The 12,873-nt window shown below is 43.9% G+C and overlaps 1 protein-coding gene across 1 annotated transcript in view; it reads left to right on the top strand.

The window, feature by feature from the left end:
- The first annotated feature begins 6,393 nt into the window (after positions 1-6,393).
- Positions 6,394-12,873, top strand: part of LOC111872601 (calcium uniporter protein, mitochondrial) — a 69,063-nt gene continuing 62,583 nt past the window's right edge. Inside the window, exon 1 of the mRNA XM_023866669.2 lies at positions 6,394-6,510. Coding sequence (XP_023722437.1) covers positions 6,403-6,510 — 108 coding nt within the window. The 5' untranslated portion in view covers positions 6,394-6,402. The remainder of the gene's footprint in view (positions 6,511-12,873) is intronic.

The following is a 12,873-nucleotide window of genomic DNA, read 5'->3' as shown; positions in this document are numbered from 1 at the left end:
CCCAGCTGCTGCTGTGTCTAGTACACGTGATGCAACATGTCACAGTTAATCATTCTTATGTTGATTGTGCTTCTGGTCTTTGTGTCATGTGGATATGGGCAGTGTTGCCAACATGTCAGAGGTACAAGGTATCTCCATCTTCAGGTCAAGGTGAGTGTTTATGTATGTTGATGGTGATTGTGGCCAAGGAAATGCTATCAGAACAATCCATTTTAGGGCTGCCAAAGTGCACAGAAATCCAATGGTTACTAGGGTTCCCACACAATCATCCATCAAGGCACTCAACAAGTATCCTTGATAAAGTCCATTTCTTTGTCCAATGTTACTGGTCTAGACTGAGTACCAGCCACCCCCACACCATGGGTCTGTTGGACCTGAGCGTATATCTGCATGTAGTGCCAAGCGTGTGTCAGTTTCAAGTAATATGTTTCTTGACCTTATCCATTGTCTTGTCTGTCTCTGGAGATAGGGGCTAACTTTGTCTGTCAGACCCAACAGAGTAGGTTTTACCTGAGGACGGGAACAGAATTCAGTCTCCGAAATGTGTTTTAAAAGAAACAGGACGGTTTTTTAAGAATAGACAAGATGATGGATTATGTCCAAAAACATGTTACTTGTAGCAATTTACCATCGTCACAAACTTTTAGATCTTATGTGTCTGTTTCATTTTGATAATTTTAAATATGTAAACCATGGTACATGAGAGTGAAGTGACTGGATATGGGCTGTGAGGCCAAGGTTCAAATCCTGGTAGGGATACTGAGCTGTTTCTCTTCGCAGCCATATTCACACTGACAGTAGGACATGCCCTCCCACATCATTTGAGTGAGTACCCATGTGTAATACCACTGGATCTTGAGGCAGGTTGCTCACCACATCATAGCTTCAGGGTTTCAGATGTATGGAGATTTACCTCCATGCCCTTCAGTGCACAGTATACAATCTTCATTTCAAATTTTGTTATATTTTGCTAGGTCTTGTGATTAAGAATCCATTTCCAGTGATAATGTTGAGGGGAAATGTTGCATTGGCTGGTTGGGTGACTGTCATCATCACTGGAAGCATTCAAGTCGATTTAGATCAAACAAGTAGGACTAATCAAGGTCTGCATTGATTCTTGGGGGTGGGGTGACACTGAGTCCCTTGGTACTGCATCCCCAAGTAGGCCTTTTGTACCAGCCTTGAGTGGTAGAAGTCAGGTGACACTCATCCTGGTACTGTGGTCACACATAGGCCTTTTGTATCAGCTTCAGGAATTGATAATTGGCTGCGGAAATCTGAAGTGCCATTTTGTCCATGGCACATCCTGCATGAATTTCCCTGAGACAGAACCCAGGCCTCTGCACTGTGAAAGCAGTGACCGACTGCCTCAACTACGGTATGTTCTAGTCTGCATTTAAATAAGTTGTGGCATTATGTTCCAGTTTCTGGTGAGTGGTCCAGCAGCTTCTGACGCCCTTACCACAAGCAACCTTCCCTTCATACTGTTTGCGATAAACTTATTTATTACTGCAGAACTTCTGCAGTTGACTTTCTTATGAAAATGGGTACATCTTCATTATGGCAAGGACTTTGGATGTGGGGTTGTTGAAATGAGAGAGATGCCTCAGATTCTGTTTGCTTTAAGAGCTCTTAGCCTTCTTCAGGCAGCTAAATCTACGTGCCAGTTGCAGGAGTGTATATGCAGAGCAGCAGGCTTTACTGCAGCACCTTCACTCTGAAAATTTTCTGGGTTCTGATTTTATTAGTAAACCATGTCAAACGTTTTGGCACAAGTAAATGATTTGAATTGAAACATTTGTAGAATTGAGAAAGGCAGTTTTAAAATATGTTCATATAAATTGTTGAGTATTTACTTCTTTCCAACAGGTTTGTATAAAAATGTGACTTGGCCTGGTATACATAATTATATATACATATTAAATGTAACTGTTGTGTGTCCTACTGCAGACCTAATGGAGAACTCTGTACTCTTGCCAGTATGTACAGTAGTCACGGTGGTTACCACGATGTGTTCCTGTAGAGTCTCTGGATGCAGTTCAGATCCTCAGCCCCCAGCTTTCTTTTTTAATTGCATAGGTAAACTTTAACTCCTTAATTTGAATGCTGTTAGCCACTGTGTACTGTGACACTGATGAGGAAAGCAGTCATGTCATAGATGAATACAGGCACTCCTGTTTGTTTTATAAAAGGATTTGGCAGACATTTGGATATCTGACTAGATGGTCACTTAGTCTGGTTTTACCTATATATTGTTCTTTTGGAAGACAAATATGGTTGTACATGGTGACAATTCTTCTTCAAGTATTTGCTTCCCTCAGAGGTCATCTGCATGAATCACTCATAAGAGTGTAAGTTTGTGTTTGTTACAGATCACATGTAAATACATATAACCTCACTTGTTCAAGTGATGTGCATATTGAGTTTATTGTACTGTTAAAAACTGCTGAAAGAGAACTGGATTGACCTGATCATGTTACACATCTGCATAGGCTACTTATGTACAGCTGTTTGTATCTGTTCACATACCATATATATATGTACATACAGACATGTATAAAAGGGACTTCATGATAGGTTTGTTAACTGGAGAGAACAATTTCAGTTTTATGAAAGTGTTGTGAGTATTGTTACAAGTCTGAGTGCCCATGCTCCACTTCTATGAACTTTCAACATTGGGGGATGTGGCAGTAAATGTAGTTGTATTCCAGTTGGAAACTGAGTATGTGCCTTTCCACCCTGTCATCTGAGGATGGAAACGGTTTCAGTTTCTGGTTGAGATTACTAAATGAGAGCTAAAGTTCAGAAATCCAGTAATTCTAAATAACAATGAATGGTTGTGTACTATGATGTCACATGGCACATTCTGGGGTAATGCAACTACATAAGGTCCTGTGCACATTCTAAAGTTTTTTTTTCTTCCTTTCGTAAATTAAATTATGGCTGTCATTAGACTATTGGTCTTATACCAACCATCTCACAAGTGTACAATAAAACATTTTATATTTTATTTCTTTGTCGCTGCATGCAGTGATCAGGTGAAACACAGCCATTTGTGACTGAAACATGTAGTGAAAGGAAATATAAACAAGTTATTTATTTTGCTTTTGTGAGACAGCTGGTATGACACACAAGTAGTCACAACCTAAGTGTAGTGTTGTCTTCCATCACTATACTCCCTCATCTCAACAGAATGGTCTAATGGCTGTTCCAGTCCGAGTCAAGTCAATAAATAGTCCAGTGTGAGTCACTGGGAATTTTGTATATTGTGTTGTGGAGTAATTGCTTTCCCGTGTGGTTAATGTACATTATTTGCAATATATTAAGTCCATCTTTTTTTTGGCGGGTTCAAAAGGAAGGCAGTTTTATTTCAGTTCATAATTTGGCTGTGTTAATTCCCCTCCCTCCAGAATTCTCTCTCTCAAGTGTGATAAATAAAGAGTAAAATGATTTTCATTGCAGCTTCAGTTGACATATAATGGTGATATCCTTTGAAGCAGATTGTGGTCATAATTGTTACAAATATTGTACAGTTACTGTGAAAAGAATAATTTCTTTATTTTAAGTGAGTTCTGAAGTTCAGGTAGATGCAGAATTGTAACCCACAGGAAAATGTCAGGCATATTCTTACTGCATAACTTGTGGTATGGTTCCAGTAATGTGCATGGGATAACAAATTGTGATTACCAGTGTACCAAGTCACCTTGAGTGGCAGTCAACAGATTAGTGACTTACAACAGCTGTCTTAGTGGTGGACAGTTGCAGTTGTTGACATGTTTAATTGTGATCTATTTATAATAATAATAATGTCCATATCCTTTATTAATTCACAGTTCTGGGCCTGTTTTACAGTCAGAGTAAACAGATTCTGAACTGACAATGTGTTACTGGATTTGAGATTCTCACGGCAGTGGCTATGAAGAGTACAATCTTCCAGGTTATAAAGTCATGTAGTTGAGTAGGAGTCAATCGGCTTTTCATAGCAATGTTCTGCTTCCATCATCAGGATTGAAATATAAGTCAAGCAAGAAGCAGGTGACAAGTATTTATCTTCAGCTAACTGTTGCATCCTGGAGATGAGGATATGTTCCTCTGAAATGTCAGTGGACTCCTACGAAACTGCATGGTGTGGAAACCCAGAAGGCGGTACACTTGACAGCATTTTGTTTACAAATAGAGTGGTGCCATTTTAATATTGTAATTATGATGTAATTATAAGAATGAGTCAATATGTTTTACGTACCTTAAATATAAGAGGAAGATGACAATAAATAATGGAAAGCAATTCTTGTTTCAGTTTTTACTTGAATTAAACAATGGATATAACAAGCTACTGATAGTACAATGTACACACTTGATGATATCTGTTACTGGTGCAGAAAAGCATCAGTGAACACAATTTAACTGTAAGAGGGAAATGGAAATTCAGAATTTAATTTTGTACAGTGTAAGTGATTCTAAAGCATCACTGAATGATGCAAAATTTCTGACTTTTCATTCTTGCTGGCACTGTTGACATTAGAAGGAAGAATTTGAAACAGACAGGATTGGCTTGTGTCACATGGCACTTACATTGGCTTCACTGTTGTTTAGATCATTGTGATGGTTCAGGGTTATCCACTACACATATTCTGACTCCAGGTTGTGGTGCCTGTGGCTTGCTGGAGATTTCTAGCTTCTGCAACTGTCAGTTATTGTGCCAACGCACCGCATCATGGACAATTTGAGGCCTCAGTTTCATGCTCTGTACATCTACTTTCACCAGCGTCTGCAGATGGATATGCTCGATTGAGTAGTCTCTAAGCAATGTCACTGATATACAATAAACGAGTGTGTTTCTTCTGTGAACATACCCCATGTGTGTCACTGTAGCGTGTATGTACGAGCCCAGTATCTGAGTTGGCAATTGTATGGGCACTGCTTCTGTGCTCTCTCTGTGCCATGCACTGTAAATAGCTGCGGACACTTTGACAGTCACGTGTTCGGGCACAGACTCATTGCCAGATATGTTCTTATACACTCTGGAAATGATAGAAGCACTTCTCGCTCTGCAACTGGGACAGCCATGGGTTGGTGGGTTTTAATGTTCACTTTGATGGGAGATGATTCATTCTTCCTGGTGAATGAACTTAGGAATGTATGAGTTCTGACTGTTGTTTATGATGGCTTCCATGTTTTGTGTGATAACATGGTTGCAAGTATATCTGGTAATATTCATACACAATGAACATCCTCTGCAAGACAATACCGAGGTGCTCCAGCAAGAGCAATGGAAGCTCTGCAATGTTTCCTTTCATTCTTCCCGATTTCTTATAACTCCACAGAAGTGGAAAATACAGAATGCAGTGATGATGCAAACAGTCATTGCTGCTAATATCATGAAGCTGCCGATTGCTTGCCAGCCTGAATTAATGACAGTATTGTGATGTGTGCTTGAACCACACAGGGAAGAAATGTTCAAAACAAACCCACCACATATTAAATGTACTGAAATTACATATAACTGTTGATGTGACATTTGTTTTGCTGCACTAAAGAAGGCCAAAGCTACGCCTGTACTTAATGCAATAGCTATGAAAGGTTTGTGCAGATCGGTTGCAGTGGCTCCTTGCAGGCTATGAAATGTGTTGTTATTGTGCCTGCAGCTCCCAACACATTACTGATGAAAGTTACTGCGTGCTCTGTCTGATATTACAGTAGGCGGACAGTATCCCATTAGATTAACATTTAGCAACATGTAGCATGCCACAAGATTTCAGTGTGAGTCACCTTGTCACAGAGTTTCAGTATCCTCGTTCCAAGGGCTAAACCTCTGACCAATTCCATTGTTCCTCCCACAGTGCATCATACATCCTGCAGCTTGATATTTGTAGGATACTGTGTGGTAGGTAACTGCAAGTTTGTGCATCCAGCCTGAGTGTTCACAAAATCCAGTGCATTAAAGTGGGTAGTACTATCCTAGCAAAGAGGTATGGTAAGAGTGCATAGGCTACACAGTTCATTTGGGTAGCTGTTGCTATTATATCAGCTAGCTTATCCATGTTGTAAACTGGACCATCTGCATAATGTGCTGGTGATAGAGACAATGGCTACAGTATTATTCTGATGGAGCTTAAACCTAGACTATATGTCAAACTGTTGTATTGAAATACTTGCCTTCAAATGTTACCTTTGCTGAACATTTGTTACAAAGTTAAGTACGATTAGAAGTAAATGGGCGTGCCGGAGAAGAGTTGAAATTCGCGGCATAGCGGTAATGGCCACAGCCTTCTTATTTGAGCAGTGCGTAACATGCCTGTCCATTGACACGACTGCGCTGAACGTCATGTGGGCTTCGTTTTCGCGGTGGTCGCAATGTTATGTTCAGGTGTGTGTGTAGTTCATCCGTGGCAGTGGGGGAAGATGGCGGCGGCTGCTTGTGTAGTGTGTCGATCTAATGTGCTTTTAGTGTTTGATGTAAGTCGTGCTTTCAGTTTATCATGCTTTGTTGGTGCTGGACCATGTAATAAGGTAAAGATGATCAACTTTCTCTTTTACTTTTCAGTAGGTTAAATCAGGATTTTAGCGCAGTGATTAATTAAATATGTCCGTACTTGTAGCGGTGTTGGGTGTAGGCGTAACTGCCGTTGAAGACGGAATCTAATTAAATGAAATATCTAGTACTTAATACAGCATTGCAGTTTAAAGTGAGTTAATGAACCGATTCTTTATTTCACTATATACATAATGTCTTTAATATAATTCTAAGCTCTGCCATACACGATTCCTTCCATACGTCTGTCAACTGGCAAATATAATTTACATTAATTTTGTCCTTATTAAAATTTGTTAGTTGTCAACTTAGAATTTGAATTCAGGTTACATGTTCATGTCTGATTCACGCTGCGTGATTTTACATCGGTGCAGTTTTAGTTTACGATTTGAATACGCCAGTTATTTATTTGGGCTTTGTTTGCCTGGGTCAGCGGCCCGGGAAAATGTTTACAGACCCCCTACACATGGAGTAGTTTTCAGGTATTACCGTTAGGTCTGTAGGCCAAACGCGGCCTGAAAACGGATGGCCATAACACAGTAATTATTGTTTTATGGTGGAGTGTGGTGTCGGCTTATTTGACGCACGTTCGTAAGTTGCCATTGCGCCAAAGTCGGCCAGACGAGTGCGTGTGGCGTGCTCTGCAGGGAACTTGTCACTTCACGTCCGTGTTAGCAGCCGTTCGTTCGTACAGAACCCAGTTGGATGGTTTGCGATGAACTGGTTAATTTGAGGTTTCCAATCGCTCATTATGAAGACTGTAGTCTTCTGGATTCTTGTCACCTTTTAGTTTTGTGGACTGGTACTGTCGTTGTGAAGGAACATGTCCTCATCTTCAGTGCTGTTATCAGAAACAAAACTGTACGGTGTCACACAATCCAGAAGACCAGAGTTTTAACGACTTCAGGAGGTATACATATGTAGCCCTGTGCGTGGTCTTGGTTTCAAATTCTGATGTTAAATTATTCTCACCGGTAACAATAACTGTAATTTGTCAGTTGCATGTGAATTTCTCCAGCCATAATTATTTTCTGCACTGGATATTAGATTTGAATGGCATGTGGTCGTATCATGTGCAGTGCCATGAGGAACTCTTCGCGCTCTCAGCGGCCACTTTGGATTCATTTTGGAATTGGAACGTTTATTTAATGAATGAAATTTGATTTACAAGAATCATTACTAGACGCAAATGGCACTTGTTGAAAGAGATCGCGCCATATCAATGCGAATTCGCAGAACTTGATTGCTGTGGAGTCAAAGTTCCAGTGATTGCGGTCATCATGTCTGTCAGAGGAGTGCAAAGTTGTACGCCTGTTCTATCAGGACTACGGATGAGGCGATTATGCCACTTACAACAAATGGTTTACTTCAGTTATCTTGCGAGATAACTTCCCGATAGGTAGATAGATACACGGTGTGCATATCGTTGCACGCAACTCCCTCTTTGCGGGGCTTTTCGAATCCGGGGATGTTACTGCGGTTGGCGGTTACCATCACCGTCGTTCAAAAGTACTGGCTTTTGGGATCGAACGCTGTGTAGTCCCAGAGAAGTTACATTTCTTGTCACCTGCTTTTTGCTGGTTATTTGCTTCATTTAATCTTCGGCCCTGAAGATGGACATAGTATGTTGGTCCGAAGCGTCGGTATATTTCTGCCGGAAGGCCGGCGTCACAACGCAGAGGACCGTACTGTTCATAGTGACCGCCGTGAGGACCTCGGATCCAGCAGAGATTCGTCACTTTATAAGAAAAACTTTTTTCGTGTGGAGTATATTAACCTTGAAGAAAGCAGTCTTCTGGGATTTGGCACCACATATACACGGTGCCAAATCCCAGAAGACTGCTTTCTTCATAGTCACCGCCGTGAAAGCCTCAAATCTTATATATTAACCTTGTGGAGCGCGAGACAGAGACAGATAGAGAGAGAGAGAGAGAGAAATAGGAGGAAATAGAACTCCGGTGACCCGGTCAGTTTCATACATAAGGGCCTGAGTAGTGCCCGCTAGCCTGGGTACTCAAGCGCCGAGGTAAATAAGCACTATGAATCCGCAGACAGGAGCCGCGGAATTTTGACTTTCTGATTGGTTGAGAGTGGTATGATTTGGAAAGACGAGATGGTGACCTTCACATCAGAGGACTTTAGTTTTGATTAATTTAATTGCGGGGGGGGGGCTGCATGAGAAGCACGCAGTAGTAATTTCGAACTTGGAAACTGCCTTGGCCTGTGCTTAAAGACGGAGGAAAACCAAGAAAACCTGTGTCGAGGTGTCCGGTCGCAGGACCTTCCGGTTACATGTTGTCTTCTAGCCAGAACTCCGGTAACTGAAGAATGTACACAGGTCCCGTGGTGTGTGCTGATGAGAATTTTGAGTGTGACTGACTGACTCCTAAATTGCTGCTGGCTGTCGTCAGCACAGTGATTCTTGGCCTTCGAGTCCCACGGGACTCACGACCATGTTCTACTGTCTGACAGCTCTGGAAGCCTTCAAAACTCCGTCGTCAGCGAAGGCTGAAATTCACCTAAATAATAATATTTAACGATTTAATTCGTACCGCGCAGAGAAGACTGCGTTTCCATTACAAATCGTGTTAGCGAAATAATTGATAATTATGGTGGGAATAAAATGCAAAACAAATGCAGAATTACTAAACGTTAAAGCAAGTTGTACATGAATGACTTTTATTAGTCGCCGGTGATGCTGGAAGGGGAACGTGAATAGCAGGTGAACAAGACCACGTTTGCAAGTAGCATGTCATCTGACGGGCATTGAAACCAGGCCTTAAGATAAAAGCCAACCCTGTAACAGACCGTGGAGGCCCATAGGGTTGTGAGATGTCGAGGCTCCCACATTTTCTAGACAATCGTCTCACAGATGGCGGTGAGGTTGTCAGGCTTACGCATCGGCCGTCCCTTTACCCCCAGGAAGATCCCTGGTACTCATTTCTGTTAGAGGCTGAGTCGACCCCAGGGCCATAGTGCGGCTGGGAAGGATTGGGTTAATTGGAAAATCCACTGACCTCATCGGGAATCGAACCCGCTACATTCCAGGATGTAGCATAGTCTCTCAGAGCTTTGTAATGTGTGGTCGAGTCCTGGCATCCTTTGGCCGGTTGCGTGAGAGGGGAGTGCTTCTGTTGCCTTGACGGGCACCATATGCGACGTGTGGCTCGTTTTACAACGATCTCACGTCAGTATCTCGTACAGCGCCGAATGATATGGGAACAGGAAAGCATGGAGAGACTGAGGCAAAGCACGAGAACCAGTTAGGATAGCCGGTGCGCCGGCCTGACCGAGCACCTCTCGAATAGACAGGCCGTGACCGGTGAGTTGATGCGTGTAGTTCCGCAGTACATAGCTGCCATTCTGTGCTCAGTGTTGCTGACTCCATGGAGCCGCCACTCAAGAAACCCCAGGCATTTTATGCGACCGATCCATGTTGTGAGCATGAATAATGCAGTTCAAACCAGCCCCTCCTACTTTCATTAGGTCAATTCCTCCCATTTACGTGTGGGTTTTGCTGTTGGCCTCTTTCCTTCAAGTTTTCCCACTCCTCTCGCATTCATGCTACATACCCTTCCAATCACTTGATGATTGTAATAATGGAGAGCATCGTTAGGTAAGCCACAGATAAATGAAATGCACTTGAGATACAGGGTACAGGAGATAATGGGCTGAGTGCTTGAGATAAGCCCGACTGGGCGTATGCCGCACAACGGGTTAATCACCACGATGATAAGATTAGCTGTGACATCATAACAGCGGTGAGAATATTAGTACGTAAGAGGGACGAGGTAGCGGGAAGATGCAGCACACCGTATAATGGGGAGCTTCATAATTTGTACCCCTCATAGGACGGGTGGGAAATAGCACGCACGGGAGGAAGAGAATTGCATACACGTCTATTGTAGGAAAACCTGCCGCAGATAGAGAACTAGGAAGACACAGGCATAGATGAGAGGATAATAGGACTGCAGCTGTAGCTTCTCATCAAGGACCCAGATCCCTGGCGTCGGTTTCTTTTTTTCCCCCTTGGCACTACAGCCCCAGTGGGCCTAGGCCTACCTCCATGAACTTCTCCGTTCACTTCGGTTTTTCTAGAGCTTACACATTCGGTAGGACTCCTTGGGCTGGTGATCAGCTCGTCGCAAGGCGTCAAACTAAACATCCATGCCCTGAATGGGATTCGAACCCACGATCCCGGTTTCCAAGCGAGCGAAGACAGTACAAGCCTTATACCGCTCGGCTACCGTGACCGGCTTGGAGTCTGCTAGTAATGCCATATTCGGGACCTGACATCAGCCCGCTGCAGAGATGCGTCATTGTACAGAAGCAAGCTGGTATGTCATCACAGCAAGGGCTTGCGGCAGGGGTGTACAGTGGCGCTACACATTTACCTGCACGCTCGACCACATTCAGTTTGTACTGTACAGAAAACACATTGGGCTCCCATCACGAAATAGAACGTCGCGGTGGAGGGGATAGCAACTCCTGCCTCTCACTGGGAAGGTACCGGGAAGATTTTCCCCAGTCTTTCCCGCCGGCTATGAGGACAGTACCCCGAATTAGGCCATGAATTCATTTCTCCCACGGCCTCGTCAGTTCCTCACCCACCGTGTATCTGTGTGACCTGTGCTGCTGACAGCGTCGTTAAATGAGCCATAAAAGCACAACAGAGGCCAACCGGTTATTGTTGTCGATGTCTGTGTTGAGTATGGAGTTATATTTGTATTTTGTTCAGCCCTGGTGTCAGGCTGTCCGTCAGAAGAGAGTGAGTCATCCTTTGGAGACCTTGTGCATCTCCCCAGTCGGTTACTCAGCTCTCTTTCTGTATTGAGACTAAATAGCGTCGATGATAGAGTGACTGCTGTGGGATGAGAATTGGCAGGGGAAACCGAAGTATTCCGGCAGTGCCACTTCGCTGACCGCAAGCGGATCCGGTTCCGTCTCTGTCTCCGTCACTTCCTTCCGGAGTTGCGGAACTGTTGCATGCGCATGACCTGAGCTACCTGTAGCTCCAAATTGCGATTCTCTGATTTGACTATCGCACGTAATTAAACCGACAGTTTTTTCCTGCAGTAGTGCCAGGACAGATCGTAATGCGCATGAGCAGCCCTGTTCCACCGTCATTGGCCCGGGTTTTGTAAACTATATCTGTGGGTGACCACAGCTGTATAGTTGTGTGGACGGTGCGCGTAGGAACATAAGCTAACCGGCCAAGGAAAGCCAAATGTCTGCGTACGAGGACGGCGAGGTTGGAGGTTTGGTACTTAACGCTGGTCAATCCCCGGGGGTAAGGCGGCCGGAATTTGAATCTAACCACTTGCATCCGTGGAGCTGTACCCACTTCCATACATCATCATGGTGTGCCTAATTTGGTACAGGGACAGCTTCACTCTGTAGCCGGTTTTTACAAAGTATTAAGACAAACGCTTTATGTACGAGTAGATGTCGTATGGTTACGTTCGTCTTGTCAGTGACCTAGTATCCGCACCTAAACCGTTGGACAGACAGATCTTCATCAAATTTGGGATGCGAAACTTTCACTAAAAGAGTGTCTGGTAATTGTTATTTTCAGACAGCCTCGGTTTGCATAGGGGCCCAGATCCGTCACATGTTCTCGTTAAAATTCGTTGCTGTAGACTTCTACAAATTTGTGTTCATTGGTCCCATTTTTAAGATAGCTTATAAACTTGAGAGAAACGCCGATGATAATCTCGTGCACTGAGTACTCTTGTTCGCCTGTGGCCCGCTGGGTCAGTAGCCCCCCTCCCCAGTTGGAGCATGACCTCTGTCCCCGGACCTGACTGTAAACAGCGTGAAGTACTGCTGACATCTTGACTGGCAGCTCGCGTCTGCGGTGAGTTGCAGGGGCTCCCAAACTTACTGAACACGCAGCCGGAAGCGGCAGTTTTCAGAAGTCTCGGAACGGCGAACAGATGGGGCAGGTGTAACTCCCGTAGTGCGACGTGTGTGCTGGAAACCGTTGAGTGGTTTAGAATTGCCCCCCTGGGTATCCGGAACCACTGCTTCTAGCTGTACCCCTCAGCTAGCCTGGCTGGCTTACTGCTTGGAACGCAGTTCACATTGAGAAGCTGGAGGTCACGCCATTTGTATAACTCAAAGGTTCATTGCTGTGTTCACTACATTCTCTCACAGGGCCAGATGAATCCAGTGCACACGTTCACACCCTGTTTCGCCCTGACAGTCTGAAATCTCAGCATTCTGTAAGCGCATCTCATGTGCTTCATGCGTGCTACATGCCTGACGCACCTCGTCCTCATCGCACGTAGACGCAGTGTATCTCGCCTGAGTGGAGAGAGAGAGAGAGAGAGAGAGAGAGA

The sequence above is a fragment of the Cryptotermes secundus genome, unplaced genomic scaffold, assembly GCF_002891405.2.
Source record: "Cryptotermes secundus unplaced genomic scaffold, Csec_1.0 scaffold1928, whole genome shotgun sequence".
NCBI lineage: Eukaryota > Metazoa > Arthropoda > Insecta > Blattodea > Kalotermitidae > Cryptotermes > Cryptotermes secundus.
The sequence above is the reverse complement of the archived record's forward strand: the minus strand, read 5'-3'. Positions and strand labels throughout refer to the sequence as shown.